Here is a 19,458-nt window from a genome sequence, read left to right on the forward strand (position 1 = left end):
GAGGAGGTGAGATTTCTGTGGGTCCCTCTGGGGTGAGCTGGGGGGGCAGGCGCCAGAGCTCCTTGAAGGGCAGCTCTAAACGTCCCCCTTTAACTGCAGGTGCAGGGGGTTGTTTAGCAACATCTGAGTCCTTTCACTTCCCTCTCTCTGGCTAAGCAGGGGCGGGCACGATCTGGGCACGGATGGGAGATGGGCAGGGAGCCGGGGTGGGGGCTCCCCCTGGCAGGCAGGGCTGACTCCAATGCCCCAGCATGGCACTAGGGGGCGCTGTGCCTCAGGGGAATAGAAAGGTCACTAATTGCTCAGCCTGGACCCACAATCAGCCTGGGGCCCAGACAATAGGGGGCGATTGTGGCCTGGGCACAGGGCTGGGGTGGAATATACCATCCTACCTGTAACCTCAGCCCCGTTCCATTCAGAGGGGTCCTTCTCTGGCCCCGCGTCCACGTCCCCCCGACGTGGGCACAGACAGAATTACAGCGAGGGTCTGCCTGGCCTGGGCTGTCGGTTCCTTAGTACTGCCGGGCTGCGGTCTGGTCCCAGGACAGTGCTGACCCCTAGGGTTTGGGTTTCGCCCTGGCGGGCCGGTCCCCCTTTCCCGGCCCTGGGAAACCGCTGGCTGAAATGTGGCCGGAAAGAAAAACACCGTCTCTGGTTCTGTCTATTGGCCCCTCTCCCAGCCCAGCCCTTCCCGCCTCCATCAGCAGATGTCCTGGACCAGCCACAGATCCCCTGAGCATGCTCACGAGCAGCAATGCCGGAAACCTGGATGAGGAGCGTTTCTAGCACGACAAGCCAGACAGCCCTGCCCAACGCCCGGGGACTGGAGAGCCACGCAATGGGATCAGAACAAAGTACCCTGCGCTAACCACTAGACTCCCCTCCCAGCACCCAGGAGGCCTGACTCTTGTCCCTCCCCCAGCCACGGACAGAACCCAGGAGTCCTGGCTCCCAGCCCCCATGCTCTAACCCACTGGACCCCTCTCCCACCCCAGAGCTGGGGATAGAACCCAGGAGCCCCTGCTGCCAGGCCCCTGATCCCACCGCTCGTCGCCCGACTGCCCAAAGGGGCAGACACACACACACCTCAAGCTGGGGGTGTGATCACTGGTCTTCAGACTCTTTCCCACTGTGTGTCTTTCTGCGTCCCCAGCAGGAAATCCTGCGCTCCGGGGATACTGCCAGCCCCTCGGACAATCCTGGAGACTATTCGAACAGCCTGGGGACTATTGTAACAGAGCCCGGCCGAGGTCCCTGCGAGCCGTGGTCCCCTCTGCGCTGCCAGGACCCTGAACCCCATGAGACTCCACCGTCAACGCCCCGGCCTGTGTTCACCCTCCTCGAGGAGCCGGGAAAACCCTCTGAACCAAGCTCACGCCCACTGCTCGGCCCCCAGCTGCCGGGTTCTCCTAACTTTGACTTGAGCCTGGAATTTCCTGCCTGTCTCCTCTCTGGGATTTGAAATCTCCCTTGTTCCCCTCTCCTTTGCTCCTGGGAATAGCTCAGCACGTCTCACCTTTAACCCCAAGTTAACCGCTGTTTTTTGTTTCGGGATTGCCACTGTTTTTTCTAAAGTTGATCTCGAAAAAGAATTACCCAATCCCAGCACTGCGGAGCTATTTATTCCCAGTCGAGTTCTCCAGTAGAGTGATGGCCACTAACCCCAGCTGGGGGTCTGGCCCCATTCATTCCAATGGAGCTACGGCCGCTTGACCCCAGCATAGGCGTCGAGCACCCACCGGCAGCCCCCCGTCAGTGCTTCCCCCTCCCTCCCCGCTCCTCCTGCCCACCGGGGCACAGGGGAGAGGAGCGAGGACGCAGCACACTCGGGGGTGGGAAGAGGTGGGGTGGGAGCAGGGCAGGGGTGTGGCCTTGAGGGAAGGGGTGGAGTGGGGATGGGGCCTGGGGCAGAGCCAGGGTTCGAGCACCCCCTGGCACAATGGAAAGCCGGCGCTTGTGGACCCCGCTGGGATCTGCCCCATTGAGCGATGGCTTCTCTTTGTGTTTAAGGTCCCGGCCGTGCAGAGGGGTCCCAGGCTGGTCAGAATTTCGGCAGAGCTCAGTGGGAACCAGCTTGGGGATAGACCAACTCGCTGTAAATATCCTGGGTCGGTCCTTGGAGTTCCTGTAGGCCCAAACAGAGAGCCAGTGAGATCCCTGCTCAAAGGGCCCCAGGGCCAGCGGGGTGGGTGCTGCCAGGACCGGACACTCTGTGGCTGGGGGAATCTCCCCTGAGTCGGTAGCAGGACGGGGTCTCACACACACACTTAGGCAGCGCCGGTTCCACCCAGCAGGGGGCAGGGATTCACAGTGCGGGGGGTGGGGAGGCTGCAGCCGCGACACACTCCAGCCAGCAGGGGGCAGAGGGGCCCGGGAGGTTGGGGGGGAGGGTAACAGACCCTGTGCTCACCTCATAGGGTGACTCCGTCTCTGGCCTGCGGGAAAGCTCAGCGCCTCGTGGGAAAGGGAAAATAGTTTCTGTTGTTAGATCTGGGTCCCCGAAATCTCCAGCCTCCTGAATCCCCCAAGTGTCTCCCACCAGCCCCCCTAAACCACCGGCCTCCCACCCCTTGACTCCCCCCAAATGTCTCCCGCGAGCCCCCCACACCACCAGCCCCCTGAATATCGCCCTAGTGTCTCCCACCAGCCACCCCAAATCACCAGCCCCTGGATCCCCACAAGTGTCTCATGAGCCCCCCAAACCACCAGACCCCCACCCCTGTAGCCTTTATTTTTATTTGAAGTGAATGCCAGTGACACAGACAGTCGCGGGAACAAGGTCCCCTGTCTCTTCTCAACTGGATTAAAGTCGCCAGCTAAGTGACGACTGTCCCCGCGTATCCAGCTCCTAGAGCGATCCATGTACCAGTGAGAGCTACACACGTACTCGCAGCCTCCCACACGGGGCGAGGGGCTGCTGGGTCCCCCGTGGATCGATGGTCAGGAGGGGGATGGTTCCCGCTGGAGTTTTCCCAGAGGAAGCTCAATGTCCCCGCTCTGGGCACCAAGACCTGTAATAACCTCCCTGCCCAGCGGGTGGGCAACAGTTGTCCTGCGTTTAGCTGCCTCCCCTATTTAATGTGACGCCCCTTGCATCGCGCCATGCGTGACAAACCCATCTGGCAGCTAGTGAGTTAGAGCAGGGGGCCGGCAGCCAGGACACCTGGGTTCTCTCCCAACCCTGGGAGGGGAGGGGGGTCTAGTGGTTAGAGCAGGTGGGGGGTTCCCTGCAGTCCCCCCTCTAGCTGGTCTCTCTCCACTGCGGGTGGTTGATGTTGCTCTGGGTCATCACAGGAACCAACCAGCCCTTTGCCCTTTCCTCTGCTCCCCAGCGCCGCGGCTGCCCGGGGTCACCATGAGGTGTCTCCTCTGGCTGCTGTTCCTCCCGGGTAAGGCCCCTTTGCCTCGCCCTGAAGGTCTGGCTCCTTCAGACCCACAGAGCCCTGGGGGCAGGGGAGAAGGGAGGGGAGACCTGGCTGCGGGGGTCACAAGCTCAGAGGAAGGTTTTCCTCTGTGAGATTTACTCCACTTGCATCAGAGTGATGGGATCCAGTGATAGGGGGTTGGGAAGGTTGTGTCGGGATTCAGGATTCCTGGGTTCTCTTCATTGTGCAGATGGGGAAACCGAGGCACGGAGGCACACCATGAGCTGAACAGGGAGTTTAGTGCTGGGAATCAAACCCTGATCTCCTGAGTCCCAGTTCAGCACAGGAAGCGCCAGGCCAGCCTGCGCCTCGCTGCCATCTCAGTCTCTCTGCTGTTTCCAGGCTTCCTGTGTCACTGAGACCAACCCGCCGAGGTGCCCGCATCCCTGATCGCTTGGACAGGGGCCTGTCTGTCCATCCCGTGCTGCTATAAATCCTGCCTCCTGAACCCCAGAAGGCCAAACAACCCAACCATCAACTCCCTGGCCTGGTACCTGAACCCTGGGTATGACCCTGAGAAGAAAGATTTCAGTGACACCGTCCTCTATAAACACAACGCCTCCATCAGCCCGGCCTTTGCAGGGCGCGTGAGGTTCCTGGGGGACCTGGAGAGAGATTGCAGCCTGCAGCGGTGTGACCTGCGGGCCAGCGAGAATGGCTCCTATGGGCTGAGACTGATCCTCTCGAACCCCAGGAAGAAGCAGGAGGAGGAGAAGCGGATGACTTATCAGTGTGAACGTGATGGGTAAGAGGGAAAGTCCTGGGCTTCCTTGAAGGAACAGACTAAAGACTCATAGTCACCGCTCTAGCCACGAGACCCCACTCCCCTCCCAGAGCTCGGGAGAGAACCCAGGAGTCCTGGCTCCTGGCCCCCCTACTCTAACCACTAGACTCCACTCCCCTCCCCTCACGGAGCCAGGGATCGAACCCAGAAGTCCTGGGCCTCCTATAAAGGAGGAATGAATCACTCACCTGCAATATTTTTCCCATGTTCATGGGCTGGCTGCAGATGTGGGATTGCCCGGTGCCATCCGGAGAGCCCGGGAACACCTTGGTGGGCACGCTGCCACGGAAAGAGAGAACGTTACGGGGGCTGGGGATGGCGCGAGGGCATTTGGGTCGCTAGCATTGGGTCGGCTGCAGCGCCGTGGCTGGGGATTGGACAGACTGCGTCGGTCAACAGCGTACAACCCCTGTGGGTGAGTGGCTGGGGATGGACCCCTGGGCTAAAGCACCCAGACCTGACATGAATCATGGACTTGGGGAATGGGGCCTTTCCTCTCTAGGGGGCACTGGCTCCAATCCAGCCCCACAGCGGAGGACGAGCTGCCTCGGGGTGGTGGGGGCAGGAAGGGTGCACACGGCCTTTCCCTTCTAGAGCAGCGGTCCCCAAACTGTGGGGCACACCACCCTACGAGGGCATGGAGGAACTTTCAGGGTGGCACGGCAGGGCTAGAGCCAGCCCCCATAGCAGGCAGGGAGGGAGCGCCACCCAGCCCCGCTCCACGGCAGCCACAGCTCTGGCCCCAGTCCCAGCCCCGGCCCCAACCCCGACTTGGACAGATCCTATTATGGGTAAGGGAGGGCCACCCGCCGCGGCGCTTTTACGGACGGGGGCGGCGCTCTGGATTTTCGGTGGTGGGTCCCTCACTCGCTCCACCGAAGACCCGGAGCTCCGCCGGGGCAGTAAAAATTAAAAAGGCGCTTAATTAATTAAAGGGCCCCCGAAATGGCTTTGCCTCAGGCCCCCTGAAGCCTCTGGGCGGCCCTGGACCAGAGCCAGGCCCTGCTGTTACCTCGGGAGCTTGTATGCAAAGGCAGGCAGAAGTGAGATTGGAAAGAGCTTCTGTCCTGCTCGGGGGGGGGGGGGGGATTTTATAATCCTGTTTTATGGAGGGGGAAAGTGATGGACAAAGCTCGTCTAAAGTCATGCAGTGAGTCAGCAGCAGAGCTGGGGATAGAACCCAGGCGTCCTGGCTCCCAGCACCTCTTGCTCTCGCCTACTAGACCCCACTCCCCTCCCAGAACCAGGGAAAGAACCCAGGAGTCCTGGCTCCCAGCCCCATAGATGCACTTACCGGATCACTGCTCAGTCCCTGGCGTTCGCTCCGCCTCTTCCTACAAATAAAGGAGACCAACAGCTCGGAGGCAAAACGACATCTGCTTCGGTTCAGGAGGGGAAGGAACAGGACAAAGGCTCCCACAAAATAGAACCTCCTGCCTGGGCTTGACCCCTGCTCTCCTGACCACCAGCCCAGCCGTGTAAGCAGGAGGCCACCCAGCCCTTCCCAGGCCCCTGCGGGTGTCAGGTATCTGTGTGGGACCCAACCACCACCATTCAATCACCTCCCCCTGACTGGGTTTCCCTGCAGCCGAACTGGCTCTGCAATTCTCACTCCCGGATTGCGGGGTTCTCCGGCAAAGGCCAGGCGGGAGGAGCTGGGGATGGCCAGACGACCCGAGACGCGGATATCACCGGTTTGCAAAGCAAGCGCAAATACCTCCACACTATGACGCCGACCAGCCCCACCAGCAGCAGCAGGATGAGTGCAACTGCAGGTCCCAGGATGTAGGCGGGAGCCCAAACACGGGGGGTGGCTGGAAAGGAAAAAGGAGGGTTCTTGGATCAACCCTGCAGCAGATTTTTGAACCCCATTTCCTGAGGGATGGCAGCCGGGTAACAAGCCCACAGTGAGGCTGCATGGGGCTGGATCATTACACGTGGTGGCTTTGGAGTCAGCAGACCTGATGCTCAGATGCGAAGCCCTCCCGTCCCAGCGCCCCCAGCCCCCTCTATAGGCTGTGCTGCCCAGCTGGATGACATTTCCCATGATGCTCCACTATCTCCCCTCTTGGTGATGGAAAGGGTGCCTCATAGGAATCCATAGTCAGGGTGCATCGTGGGAGATGTAGTTTCAGAGCCTTGTGTCCTCATTCTCCACTCTAGGCCAAGGTGTCTGTCTGGACTACATCTCTCATGATGCCCCACCAGCCCCTCTCTTGGTGCGGGAAGGGCGTGCATCACAGGAATCCTACGCCAAGATGCATCATGGGAGATATAGTCTGGCTACAGATCCTGGCGTACAGAAGAGAATGGAAGCACAAGGCACTCAAACTACAACTCCCATCAGGCCATTTTCAATTGAGATATTTCGGTTTTTGACATTTCTATGAAAAGTGGAGCTTTCCCACTTGGGAAAAAAAATCTATTTCCTGGCCAGCTGTACTAGAAAGTTTGTTTTTTTTAAATGAAAACCAAGATCTCACAAAATCCCATCATTCCATGTGTGTCATAGGAGTCCTTCGGTGTGGTGCATCATGGGACTTGCAGTTCCTGTTCCTCACGCTCTCAGCCTCCTCTGTCGGCCAGGCTGTCCGGCTGAACTACATCTCCTACGATGCACTGCCTGGTCCCCTCTTGGTGCGGGGTGGGGCGCTTCATTGGAATCCCTGGCTATGGTGCATCATGGGAGATGTAGTCCAGCCCCTGCCTGTTTGATTAAAGGGCTGGAGGAATCACAGCCAGCCTCCCCAAGACCTCGGGAAAAGGCAGTGATGGGCCTAGGGAAGGATGCTCCATAAAATCTAAGGCCAGAAGTGACACAGGCCTCAGGACTCCCCTGAATTCATTCCCATTTGAAAGAGAGCAAACACTTTATCAAAACATCCCAGCTTGATTTAAAGATTCCCCGGGACGGAGAATCCACCATGTCCTGAGATCGTTCTTTCAATGGCAAATTCTCCTCCCTGTTCAACATTTGCACCTTGTCACGGATGTCACGGAGTGTGGGGGAGTCCAGGCCCTGCACCCCTCTTCCTGGGATCCACTGAGACTCTCAGCCAGCCAGTAAAACAGAAGGTTTATTGGACAACAGGAACACAGTCCACAACAGAGCTTGTGGGTACAACCAGGACCCCTCAATCACGTCCTTCTGGGGGAGCAGGGAGCTTAGACCCCAGCCCTGGGGTTCCCTGTGTTCCTCTCCCCAGCCCCAAACTGAAACTAAACCCACCCAGCAGGTTCCCTGCTGCAGCCTTTGTTCACATTCCTGGGCAGAGGTGTTACCTCCCCCTCCCCCTCCTGGCTCAGGTGACAGGTTCTCAGGTCTCCCATCCCCAGGGCACATTCCCAGGACAACACTCCCCCCTCCCTGCTGAGTCACATCGTCACATCTCTCCCCCCTTTGAGACTGAACTGAGCGGGGTCACGCTGACCAGTGACCTGGGGAAGTTCGGGGCCCCCTCTCCGGGACAGCGCATCCGCTATCAGGTTGGCACTTCCCTTCACGTGGACCACGTCCATGTCGTAATCCTGCAGGAGCAGGCTCCATCTCAGGAGCTTGGCGTTGGCTCCTTTCATCTGGTGCAGCCAGGTCAGGGGAGAGTGGTCGGTGTAGACGGTGAAGTGTCGCCCGAAGAGATAGGGCTCTAGTTTCTTGAGGGCCCACACTATGGCCAGGCACTCCTTCTCAATGGCCGCGTAGTGTTGCTCCCGGGGTAGCAACTTCTTGCTCAGGTACACGATGGGGTGTCTCTCCCCCTTTTCATCCTCCTGCATTAACACCGCCCCCAGTCCCGTGTCTGAGGCGTCGGTGAACACCACAAAGGGCTTGTCAAAGTCTGGGTTTGCCAGAAGTGGGCCACTGACCAGAGCCTTCTTCAGCGCCCGGAAAGCCACCTGGCACTGCTCGGTCCAGACCACCTTGTCTGGCTTCCCCTTCTTGCATAGCTCCGTGATGGGGGTGGCGATGGCGCTAAAGTGGGGCACAAATCTTCGGTAGTATCCTGCCATCCCAATAAAGGCTTGGACCTGCTTTTTGGTGTGGGGAGCGGGCCAGTCTCTGATCACCTCCACCTTGGCTGGTTCCGGCTTTAGGCGGCCGCTCCCCACCCGATGGCCCAGGTAAGATACTTCCGCCATCCCCACCTTGCACTTCTCCGCTTTTACAGTCAGCCCAGCCCCCTGGAGTCGGTCCAGCACTTGTCTAACCTGGGACACGTGGTCCTCCCAGGTCTGGCTAAAGACACAGATGTCATCAATATACGCCACGGCAAAACTCTCCATCCCCCTCAGGAGCTGGTCCACTAGGCGCTGGAAGGTGGCCGGCGCTCCCTTGAGGCCGAAAGGCAGGGTCAGGAACTCATAGAGCCCCAGAGGGGTGATAAAGGCCGATTTCAGTCGGGCATCTGCATCCAGCGGCACTTGCCAGTAGCCCTTTGTAAGGTCCATGGTGGTAAGGTACCGAGCTCCTCCCAGCTTGTCTAGGAGCTCGTCCGGCCTGGGCATGGGGTAGGCATCAGATACAGTGATGGCATTGAGCTTCCGATAGTCCACACAGAACCGGACCGACCCGTCCTTTTTGGGGACCAGCACCACCGGCGAGGCCCAAGGGCTGGCAGATGGCTGGATCACCCCCAAAGCCAGCATGTCCCGGACCTCTCTTTCCAGGTCCTGAGCAGTTTTCCCTGTGACTCGGAAGCGGGAGCATCTTATCGGCGGGTGCGACCCTGTCTGCACCCGGTGGACAGTCAGATTAGTGCGTCCAGGCTGGTTGGAAAACAGCTGTCGGTACGGATGCAGCACCTCCCTGACCTCAGCTTGCTGGGCAGGGGTTAGCTGATCCGAGAGGGGAATTGTTTCCAGGGGGAAACCAGCTCTGGTCCCAGGGAATAGATCTACTAAAGGGTCATCTCCCTGCTCTTCCCACTGTCCACACACGGCCAACACCACATTCCCCCTGGCATAATATGGCTTCATCATATTCACATGGTACACCCGGCGGTGGTGCGCCCGGTTCGACAGCTCCACCACATAGTTTACCTCATTGAGCTGCTTGACGACCTTGAAAGGGCCCTCCCAGGCGGCCTGTAGTTTGTTCTTTCTCACTGGGATGAGAACCATCACCTGATCCCCAGTGGCGTAGGCACGGGCCCGCGCCGTGCGGTCATACCAGACCTTCTGCTTCCTCTGGGCTCTGGCCAGATTCTCCCTGGCCAGGCCCATGAGTTCAGCCAGTCTCTCTCGGAAGATCAGGACATATTCCACCACTGACTCTCCATCGGGAGTGGCCTTCCCCTCCCACTCGTCTCTCATCAGGTCCAGGGGGCCCCTCACCCTCCTGCCATATAACAGTTCGAAAGGCGAAAATCCGGTAGACTCCTGGGGCACCTCCCTGTACGCGAACAGCAGGTGAGGTAAGTACTTGTCCCAATCCTGTGGGTGCTGGTTCATAAAGGTTTTCAGCATCATCTTTAGCGTCCCGTTAAACCTCTCCACCAGCCCATTGGACTGGGGGTGATAAGCTGAGGCCCAGTCGTGCCGGACCCCACATTTCTCCCACAAGCACCGGAGCAGGGCCGACATGAAGTTGGAGCCTTGGTCTGTCAAGACTTCCTTGGGGAACCCCACTCGGCTGAAAATGGTCAGGAGCGCATCGGCCACGGTGTCTGCTTCAATGGAAGCTAAGGGCACTGCCTCGGGGTAGCGGGTGGCAAAATCTACCACCCCCAGAATGTATTTCTTCCCCGACCGGGTCGTCCTGCTGAGAGGCCCCACGATGTCCATGGCCACCTTCTGGAAAGGCTCCTCTATGATGGGCAAAGGTCTCAAAGCCGCTTTCCCCTTGTCCCGGGCCTTCCCCACCCTCTGACAGGGGTCACAGGATCGGCAATACTGCCGGACCGTGGTAAAGACCCCGGGCCAGTAAAAGTTCTGTAGCAACCTCTGCCGGGTGCGCCGGATTCCCTGGTGCCCTGCGAGGGGGATGTCATGGGCCAGGTACAGGAGCCTGCGGCGATACTTCTGGGGGACCACCAGCTGCCTCCTGATCCCACAGGACTCTACTTCCCTTGTGGGAGCCCATTCTCGGTACAGGAACCCCTTCTCCCACAGGAACCTCTCCTGGCAGCCTCTCCTCACGGTCCGTACCACCCTGAGGTCGGCCAGGTCCCTGAGCTTCCGCAAGGAGGGATCTTTCCTCAACTCGGCCTGGAACTCAGCGGCTGGGGAAGGGATGGGGCCCGGTTCCCTCTCACTGGCCAGGTCTGAGGCCTCCGCCTCTCTGAGCCATGCCCCTCGGCGCTCCCTCCCCACCAGGGTAGGGTCCTGCGCCTCCGGTGTGATACCCTCCCCGAGGTCAGGGCGCAGTGCCCCTCGCCGGCTCTGGCTACGCGTCACAACCAGGGCGGCCTGGGGCTTGCTTGGCCAGTCCTCTAGGTCTCCCCCCATCAAAACTTCAGTGGGCAAATGGTGGTGTACCCCCACATCCTTGGGGCCCTCCTTGGCCCCCCATTTCAGGTGTACCCTTGCCACGGGCACCTTAAATGGGGTCCCGCCCACCCCTGTCAGGGTCAGATAGGTGTTGGGCACCACCCGATCTGGGGCCACCACCTCGGGCCGGGCCAGCGTCACCTCCGCACCCGTATCCCAGTATCCATTGACCTTCCTCCCATCCACCTCCAGGGGAACAAGGCACTCTCTCCGGAGGGACAGCCCCACGCCCACCCTGTAAACCGAGCACCCTGAGTCCAGAGCCTCCAGCCCTCTGGTGGAGCTGGCCTGGGGTACTCTTCCCTCCGGGGCAGGTGGTAAACTGGTAGGCCCCCTTTCCTGGGTCGTCTGCCCCTCGTCCAGCTGGGTCCCTACCCAGTTAACCCTGGGTAGGTTGGGTCTGCTCAGTTCGTCCCTGAGCCCGGGGCACTGGGTCCGTACGTGGCCTCTCTGGCCACAGTGATAGCAGCTCAGGTCACGTTGGTCCCCTCGAGCGGGTCGGAGGGGCCCGACGCCAGGCGTTCCCCTTGGGAGGGGGTTCTCCCTATTTCCCCGCTGGGAGGCCCCCTGGTGACCCTCTCTCTGCATCGGGGGGGGCCTGTTCTTTTGGGACTCCTCCCGGCTACCCCCTGACCGACTGTTCACAAACTCGTCGGCCAGCTGCCCTGCGTGCTGGGGGTTCTCGAGCTTTTTGTCCACCAGCCACAGCCTCAGGTCGGAAGGGCACTGATCATACAGTTGCTCTAGTACGATTAGGTCAAGCAGGTCCTCTTTAGCTCGGGCCCCAGCTGTCCACTTGCGGGCATACCCCTGCATCCGGTTGGCCAGTTGTAGGTAGGTGACCTCAGGCGTTTTACGCTGACTCCGGAACCTTCTCCGGTACATCTCGGGGGTCAGCCCAAACTCACGGAGCAGGGCCTGTTTGAACAGTTCATAGTCCCCTGCCTCCTGCCCTGTCATCCGGCTGTACACCTCCACGGCTTTGGGGTCCAGTAAGGGGGTGAGGAACTGGAGCCTGTCTGCAGGGTCAACCCTGTGCATCTCGCAGGCATTCTCAAAGGCCGTCAGGAAGCTATCCATGTCCTCCCCCTCCTTCCGCTGGGCCAGGAAGCACTTATCAAAGCTCCTTGCAGTCTTGGGTCCCCCCGCACTCACCGCAGCCGCAGCCGGGGCCCCACTGCTCCTCAGCCTGGCCAGCTCCAGTTCATGCTGTCTTTGTTTCTCCTTCTCCTGACGCTCCCTCTCCTTCTCCTCCTGCTCATGTTGACGTTGTTTCTCCTCATGTTGACGTTGTTTTTCATGATCCTCCAGCTCCCTCATTTTCATCTCCCTCTCCCATTCCAGCCGCCTCCGCTCCAGGGATGGGGAGCTCCGCTGGGAGGATCCCCTGCTGGGTGCCGGGGTCAGGGTGCCCTCGGTATTCACTGGGCTTCCCCCAACCCCTTCCCCAGGCATAGGTAGGAAGGGTCTCAGGATGTCCTCGGCAGCAGTCTGACCCCTCCCAGCCCGGTCAGGCCCCAGGGCCCATGCTGCGTCTGCCGGGCGGCTTCCCTCAGGGACAGGGATCGGGTCATCCAAGCCATCCCTCTCCTCCAACTGGGCAACCAGCTGTTCCTTGGTGGACCTCCCGATGCGCAGCCCCCTCTGCCTGCACAGCTCCACCAGGTCGCTCTTAAGGCGTTTAGCGTACATCTCCCTGCTGGCCACTCGCAGGCCGGGCAGCTTCCCACGGTTTCCAGGAAAAGCCCTTAGTGTGCCAGTCCTTCTTGAGGTCACCACCTCTTTGCCAGGGTCGAGCTGCAGACTCCTCCGCCCCTGGAACCGCTCGCTGCAATCCCCCGGGGGACCCTGTTACTGCAAAAGTCCTTCTCTCTGGTCACACATTCCCAGGGGTTAACCGCCCCCCAAAACCGTCTCTCTCTGAATCTTCAGCACGCCTGGTCCCCGTCAATTCCCCTTCGTTTTACTGCTCCCCAGTCACTTACTGCAGGAAGCGCCGTTCACGGGGTGCAGTAGATCCCACCGCTACCACCAGTTGTCACGGAGTGTGGGGGAGTCCAGGCCCTGCACCCCTCTTCCTGGGATCCACTGAGACTCTCAGCCAGCCAGTAAAACAGAAGGTTTATTGGACAACAGGAACACAGTCCAAAACAGAGCTTGTGGGTACAACCAGGACCCCTCAATCACGTCCTGGGGGAGCAGGGAGCTTAGACCCCAGCCCTGGGGTTCCCTGTGTTCCTCCACCCAGCCCCAAACTGAAACTAAACCCACCCAGCAGGTTCAATGCTGCAGCCTCTGTTCACATTCCTGGGCAGAGGTGTTACCTCCCCTTCCCCCTCCTGGCTCAGGTGACAGGTTCTCAGGTCTCCCATCCCCAGGGCACATTCCCAGGTCAACACTCCCCCCTCCCTGCTGAGTCACATCGTCACACACCTTATTGCCAGTCTGAATTTGTCTAGCTTCAGCTTCCAGCCCCTGGATCTCTATCTCCTCAGCCGCCAGGCCCATTATCAATGTTCTCTTCTCTGCGTAGGATCTTCCAGACGGGGCTCACGTCACCCCTTCCCCTTCCCTTGGTTCAGCTAAACAGATGGAGCTCCTGGAGTCTCTCACCCTGGGGTAGGCTTTCCAACCCCTGACTCCTTCTCATGTCTCTTCTCTGACCCCTCCCCAGCTGATCAGCACCTCCTGGGAGTGCGGGCCCCAGAACTGGGCACAGGACCCCAGACGTGGTTGCACCAGGGCGAGATCCAGAGGTAAAATCCCCTCTCTGCTCGATTCCAGATTGCCCTGTCCCTGCACCCCGGGATGGCACTAGCCCTGCTGGCCACCGCGGCACTGGGAGCTCCACCGCGATCGCCACAATGACCCTCCCCAGCTGGGCCTACGGCACAAAGGCACAACCCCTGCCCTTCCCCCACCCCGGAGGTCTCTTTTCTCAGGTCCCCGGCACTTACAGAGGACGGTGATGTTGATGGGGGGGGACGGGGACTGGCCGATCCCATTGTCGGCCTTGCAGCGATACTCCCCAGCCTGCTCCACCGTGATGCTCTTCAACACCATTTCCTGCTGGGATGCATGCAGCTGCTGGTCGCCCCGGTACCAGGTGTAGGAGTTGGGGGCGGGGAGGCTGCTGGTGTAACTGCACGTTAGCGTCACCGATTCCCCTGCCTGCGGGCTGGTGCCCGGCGCTGCCGTAACATGGACACCTGTGGGGGCGTCTGGGGGGCGAGACAGAGACACGGGGCGTGAACGGAGAGAGACAGAGTGGGGAGACCTGGCCCAGAGGGGGGAAGGGATCCAGGGCGGGGGGTGAGGGGCAGGGCCTGGCCCATGTGGCTCCAGGGGGTGAGAACAGGCAGGGCGGCATGGGGATATAGGGGAGGAGTCCCCCAGAAGGGTCTGGGGGCACAAGGCAGTTGCGGGGGAGAGGGTCTGGCCCAGAGCAAGCTGGGGGCCTGGAGCAGGTGAGGGGTGGTACAGGGCCTGGCCCATATGGGGCTGGGAGTCTGGGGCAGCTTGAGGGGGGGCAGAGACTGTCCCAGAGGGGTCCGGGGACACAAGGCAGATGGAGGGGCAGGGCCTGGCACAGAGGCGGCTGGACACCTGGGCGGGAGGGGACAGGGCCGAGCTCAGTGTGGAATGGGGCCCCGGGGCAGGTGGGGGGATGAGCAGCGGCCCAAAGGGGGCTGGGGGCCGGGGGCAGGTGCAGGGGGACACAAACTGAATTTGTCTCTGCTGGCCCAGCCACGGGAGCGATGCAGAGGAGCAGGGGGCCCAGGCCAGAGCCAGCAGCACTGGGTTGAGCAAACCCGGGTATTAGGAGGCAGGGGCGGAATATGAGGCTGGGGCTCATGCGTTGGGAGGGGTGAAGCAGGGGGGACGAGGCGGAAGAGGGTGAAGCGGGGGGGGACGAGGCGGGTGGGGCGAAGCAGGGGGGAGGAGGCGGGCAGGGGCAAAGCAGGGGGGACGAGGCAGGGGCACACGGGGCTGCTCCAGGAGGCCCTGTGGGGAGTATCGGGGGCTGCGAGGGAGGAGGCTCTCGCCAGCCCTCGCTACTTACGCTGAACTTCTACTGATTCCCTCGCAGAGAGGCTCAGATACCCCCAGCCGGGGCCGGACACCCAGACCCCGCACGCGTAGCTCCCTCCATCGGAGACGGCTGCCTTGTCAACATGTAAATCCTGCCCGGCTCCTGGCAGCCACACGTCCCCGTGGGACCAGACGTATCCAGTGATGGGCCGCAGGGCAGCAGCCTGGCAGTGCAGGGTAAAACTGTCGCCTTCCCTTAGTGGTGCCTTCCCTGCCAGCCACGAAACCTCCACCCTGGGCACTTTGGGGGCGACTGAGGGGAGAGTCGGGTGAGAGTTCGTCAGCTGGACCCCAGGACTGAACGAAGGGGCAGGTCCCTCCCCGTCCAGTCCCTCGGGGGGAGAATATTTGCTAGAGCCAGATGACAGTTTTTGAGGGAATAGAACCCAGGAGTCCTGATTCCCATGCCCCCTGCTCTCACCCACAGATCCACTCCCCTCCCAGAGCTGGGGAAAGAACCCAGGAGTCCTGGCCCTGAGTCTCCTCCACTTTAACCCACTACACCAGCCCCCTCCCAGAATTGGAGATAGAAGCCAAGAATCCTGACTCCCTGTTCCCGCACTCTAGCCACTTGTCCCCAATCCCCTTCCTGTGTCAGGGATAGATCCCAGGTGTCCTGGCTCCCGCCGCCCCTCCTCTAACCATGCCATGTGTAGAAGCAGACCTCACCTGTCCCCAGGGGCTGGGTTTGGTCAGAGTCACACTCATCCCTGTATCCATCCACCTGGCATCTCAGCGCCACACCGGGGTCCAGCTGGGACGGGGATATTCGCAGCTCGGTCGCCCCAGCCCCGCCCGAGGTTTGCCCTGGGCTCCGCCGTGCGCCATCTCGGTCGTACCACGACGGGGGATGGGGGCAAGTTGCCCCCACGGAGCAGGTGAGGGAGGGTCCCGGTTCTGTTCGGCGCCCCAGGGAGGGCTGGCACAGATCGTCTGTGAGGAGAGGAGGAGTCAGGAGCCATTGAACCCTGCTGGGGCCCTGGGGCTGGCAGCGCTCCCAGGGGTCACGGCCTGGCTGCAGAGCGGGGAGCAGCCCCCAGGGTGTGGGCATGGCCCAGCCTGGGAGCTCGGCAGGCTCCGGCAATGAGGGCTCGTGGCCAGGAGGGAGAGCAGCGAAAGTTCCCCTGAGACACGGGGAGCGCTGGGTCTGCCCGGAGGGGCGCAGCCGCCAGTGGGGGGCACCACACGTCGGGCCTCAGACTGGAGCCCTAAGCGGGATTGTTTTTAATTCTGTCCCGTTCCCTTTATTCAAGTGCCCTGCTTTGGTTTTTGCATTTTCATCCCCCTCCCAGCCACAAAATCCTTAAATCCCGCAAATCCGACAAGAGAGACAGATCCCCCCAGGCTGCTAAACCAACCAACCACCCGACAGAAACCGGTGGGTGACGGTCTGATCTGTACCAACGGGATTCAGAGACAATTTTTACCACAAAGAGAAGAAAACAAATCTTGCTTGAACCAGGTACAAACACACTTCAACTCCTGTTATCCCAGAACGGGTCTGACCTGACTTGGGCGGGTGCATTTCCCCAGGTTTGGAGCAAGGCAGATAAACACGGAGAGGAAAGAGAAGCTGAAACAAAATATTTAGCTATTTCCCCAGTCGCCGACTCTTGGTACATTTATGAGATTTAGTGTTTTCCGGCCAATTAATGCAGCCTGGTTTTTTGCCCACCCCCAACAAAGCTCATTTTACCTGTTCCCGCTGTTCTGGGGGGTCCTGCAGGGTCCCAGTCCCACTATAGTCTCCACCTGAGAGCCCCTCACGCCTGCTGCGTTATGCTGGCTGCAGGGTCAGTCCCAGCGGCTCTTCAGCACAGGCCAAGGGTTAGACAGAGGGACGGGGACGTGGGTCTGGCAACACAGCCTGGGAGTCTGACCCACAAGTCCCCCCCCCCCCCCGCTCTAGCCACTCCCCCGCCTCCTCTGGAGCTGGAGAGAGAACCCAGGAGTCCTGACTCCCAGCTCTAAGCACTTGGATTTCCCAGCAAGGCAGAAATGGGGTGTGTGTGTGTGTGTTGCTGTTTTGATTTACTCGACCATCCCTCACTCGTGCCAGGGCCCTCTACTTCGAAGCGGAAGCTCGCGCCTGTCTGTGTGTGTCCGTGTGTCCGTGTCCCGGTGCTGTCCCCTGCTGGAGGGGATGAGCCCTGCTCGGGGTGTCTACGCTGGTGTGTGGGGCCCTCGCTGCGGTTCTCCTCGGGCCCTGCCTGGACCCGGGGGTGCTGGACGGAACCTGGTTACCGGAGACATTGAGCCGCTGTCCTGGCTCACTCCCCCACGTGTCCGTCCTGCCATCGCGCGCTGCATGGAAGCGGAAGCGGTAGGTGCCCTGATCGCTGGGGCGCAGCCCCGACACCCGCAGGGAGCAGTCGCGCTGCAGGTCCCCCAGATAGCGGGCGCGCCCCTTGAAGTCCGCGTGGACACGAGCCTCGTCCGAGTGATAGACGGTTTGATCCTTCTCCCGTGTCCAGCTCACGGCACTGACCGTCCACCCCGCGGGGTAGGTGAAGGAGCAGGGGATGGTCACGCAGGAGTCGGTCCCTCCAGCCAGGGGCCCTGGTGCGAGTCTCACACCCCAGTCCTGGGCGTAGGCGCCTGCCGGGGACAGGAATCGGGGATCAGGCCGGCGCCCGGCCCCTGAGAGTTGGGGAACCCGCCTGCAGGCTGGGCTGCTGCACGGATCCCGCCGGGAGAGGCCAGCATCAGCTCAGCCCCCATCCAGGGGCTTTAAAACACAATCGGGGACGATGGGTTGTGGTTCTGTCTGAGCCCAATGAGCGCTCCCCTGTGAATTGGGGAAGGGGAATTTGGAGATGCCCCCCCCGCACATCAGCCCATCCCCAGCAACTTATCACCCCAGCTGCTGAATCACTCCTGTCCCCCCCCCGAGTTCTCCCATCGGTCCAGGCCGACCCCCTCCCCTCATCTGCCCAGCCCCGCTTCTGTCTAGTCCGTCCTTAGTTCACCCCCCCTCGCTTAAGTCCCCCTCAACCCCGGCTCAGTTCACCTCCCCATCCCCTCTCAATTCAGCCCCGTATATTGCCCCCCAGTGCACCCCTCATCCCCTCTCAGTTCAACCCCCACCCATAGTAGGGTGTCTGACCCTTGGGCCAGAGGCCCTGACTGCAGGAGGAGCCCCCCTTGTGAGGGGTCAGGTTAGGGTTGCCAACTTTGGTTGGACAAATTACTGCCGGTTTCATCACATAATAATCTTTAATTAAAATTTAATTGTTAATTCCTGGGCACTCCAGGACAGTCCTGGAGGGTTGCCAACCCTAGGTCAGGCACTTCCCATGCACAAGGAGCGGGGGCGGACGCGGGCAGGGTCCAGCCGGGCCGGAGCTGGGCGGACGGGCAGGGCAGGGAGCAGAGCTCTCCGGGCCGGCCCAGGAGACACCCTGACTCGCTGTGACAGCCAGAAGCCCGGAGGCAGGACGTGGCGGAGGGAAAACGGCAGCCCGGGGGACGGGACGAGAGCGGCTGAGGCCCTCGCTGCTCAGCCGAGGGTGGCTGAGGCTAGACCAGGCTGACTCTGCCATGAGAGCCAGGCGTGTTCTCCATCGGGGTGAAACCAGCAGCGAGGACCCGGCCACTCGGGGTCAGGTTCAAGGCCAGACGCCCCCTAGGCTTGAACTGGAGCCGCTGGTGCGAGTGGCTGGGATTTCTCTGCGATGGAACCCGGTTCCAAGCACCCTCCCGGCAGTGTAGACGCACTCCCAGGACTGGGGAAACAGTCCCCACCGGTCGCCTGGCTGGCAGCGCGTGGCGTCTGTGTGAATTACTCACCGGTCAGGAGGCAAAGGGCAGGGACCAGCACCAAGGCCATCTCCGTCCAGGGCAGAGCGCTCAGCCGGCCTGGGAGGGGAAAGGGGCTGGGAATGATTCACCTGCAGCATTTCTGGGTGACAGCTCGTTTACGCCGGGCGATGGCATCCGGCCACGGGATCGGCTGCGTCACCAGGTATTTTACACCTAGGACCCTTCAAAAAAGACCTTCCTAACCAGAAGGGAGTAAAGCTTGGAGATTGGACCGACGGAGCAAGGATTGGTTGTATTTCTATCCCCGTGTGCTTTGCTGGACATGTGTGCTGGGCTCACGGCCTCAGGAGTGAGGTGCAGCCACCTCTGGGGAGGGGCAAGTGGCTCTTCGGCAGCTCACAGCAACACAGAGGGCAGTTTCAGGGCAGGACTGGAGGACAGTTCCTATGTGGAGCCGACATGTGCAGGGAGAGTCAGGGAGGTGGAACAGAACAAATCGCTTTGGGGTGTGGCAGGGACCCCAGGGGGACATTCTGACCCATTAGGAGAGAGCCATGTGGGGGAAGGGTATCACAGACACAAGGGGCAGGGCCGGGGTTCAGTGTCTCAGCTGGGAACAGCAAAGCCCCAGAAGCAGCGATCAGCGTGGTCTCCCCTATATGATCTCAGACACTTTCACAGCCTGCCCAGTTGCTGGTCTTTTCAACAGGCACTGAAATGCAGCCTGCTCTGGGGTAGGGCTCGGCAGCTGTTTAACAGCGCAGGGTAAAGTAGCCCTGCCGTGTTCAGTCCCCATCCTACACAATGAGCTCGTCGGGCAGATTGGCTCTCACACCGTGTTTGGGAAGCCCCAGTGTATTTCCAATGCTACCCCCAATGACGGTGTGACAGCGTGGCCCAGTGGCTAGA

General features: G+C 60.8%; 2 protein-coding genes across 2 annotated transcripts in view; one reads left to right on the forward strand and one right to left on the reverse strand.

The window, feature by feature from the left end:
- The window catches only part of LOC140902949 (B-cell receptor CD22), a 62,702-nt gene that overhangs the window by 18,977 nt on the left and 24,267 nt on the right, over nt 1–19,458 (forward strand).
- Nucleotides 944–18,616, reverse strand: LOC140902810 (sialoadhesin). Its single transcript, XM_073323292.2, has 9 exons — nt 18,577–18,616; nt 17,032–17,385; nt 15,457–15,720; nt 14,759–15,040; nt 13,653–13,916; nt 5,927–6,023; nt 5,504–5,543; nt 4,398–4,488; nt 944–2,125 (listed from the first exon to the last, which is right to left on the reverse strand). The coding sequence occupies exons 1-9, from the start codon at nt 18,614–18,616 to the stop codon at nt 1,686–1,688; spliced, it is 1,872 nt and encodes a 623-aa protein (XP_073179393.2). The 3' UTR covers nt 944–1,685.

The sequence above is a fragment of the Lepidochelys kempii genome, chromosome 24, assembly GCF_965140285.1.
Source record: "Lepidochelys kempii isolate rLepKem1 chromosome 24, rLepKem1.hap1, whole genome shotgun sequence".
Lineage (NCBI taxonomy): Eukaryota > Metazoa > Chordata > Testudines > Cheloniidae > Lepidochelys > Lepidochelys kempii.

What these genes read in the sequence shown, in the direction of transcription:
- LOC140902810 (XM_073323292.2), bottom strand. Translation starts at nt 18,616, where the DNA reads ATGGCCTTGGTGCTGGTCCCTGCCCTTTGCCTCCTGACCG. An exon ending in TGCCCTTTGCCTCCTGACCG is followed by an intron (nt 17,386 to 18,576) that starts GTGAGTAATTCA and finishes TGTCCCCGGCAG; the next exon opens with GCGCCTACGCCCAGGACTGG. An exon ending in ACATGGGAAAAATATTGCAG is followed by an intron (nt 2,126 to 4,397) that starts GTGAGTGATTCA and finishes TTGGGCCTACAG; the next exon opens with GAACTCCAAGGACCGACCCA.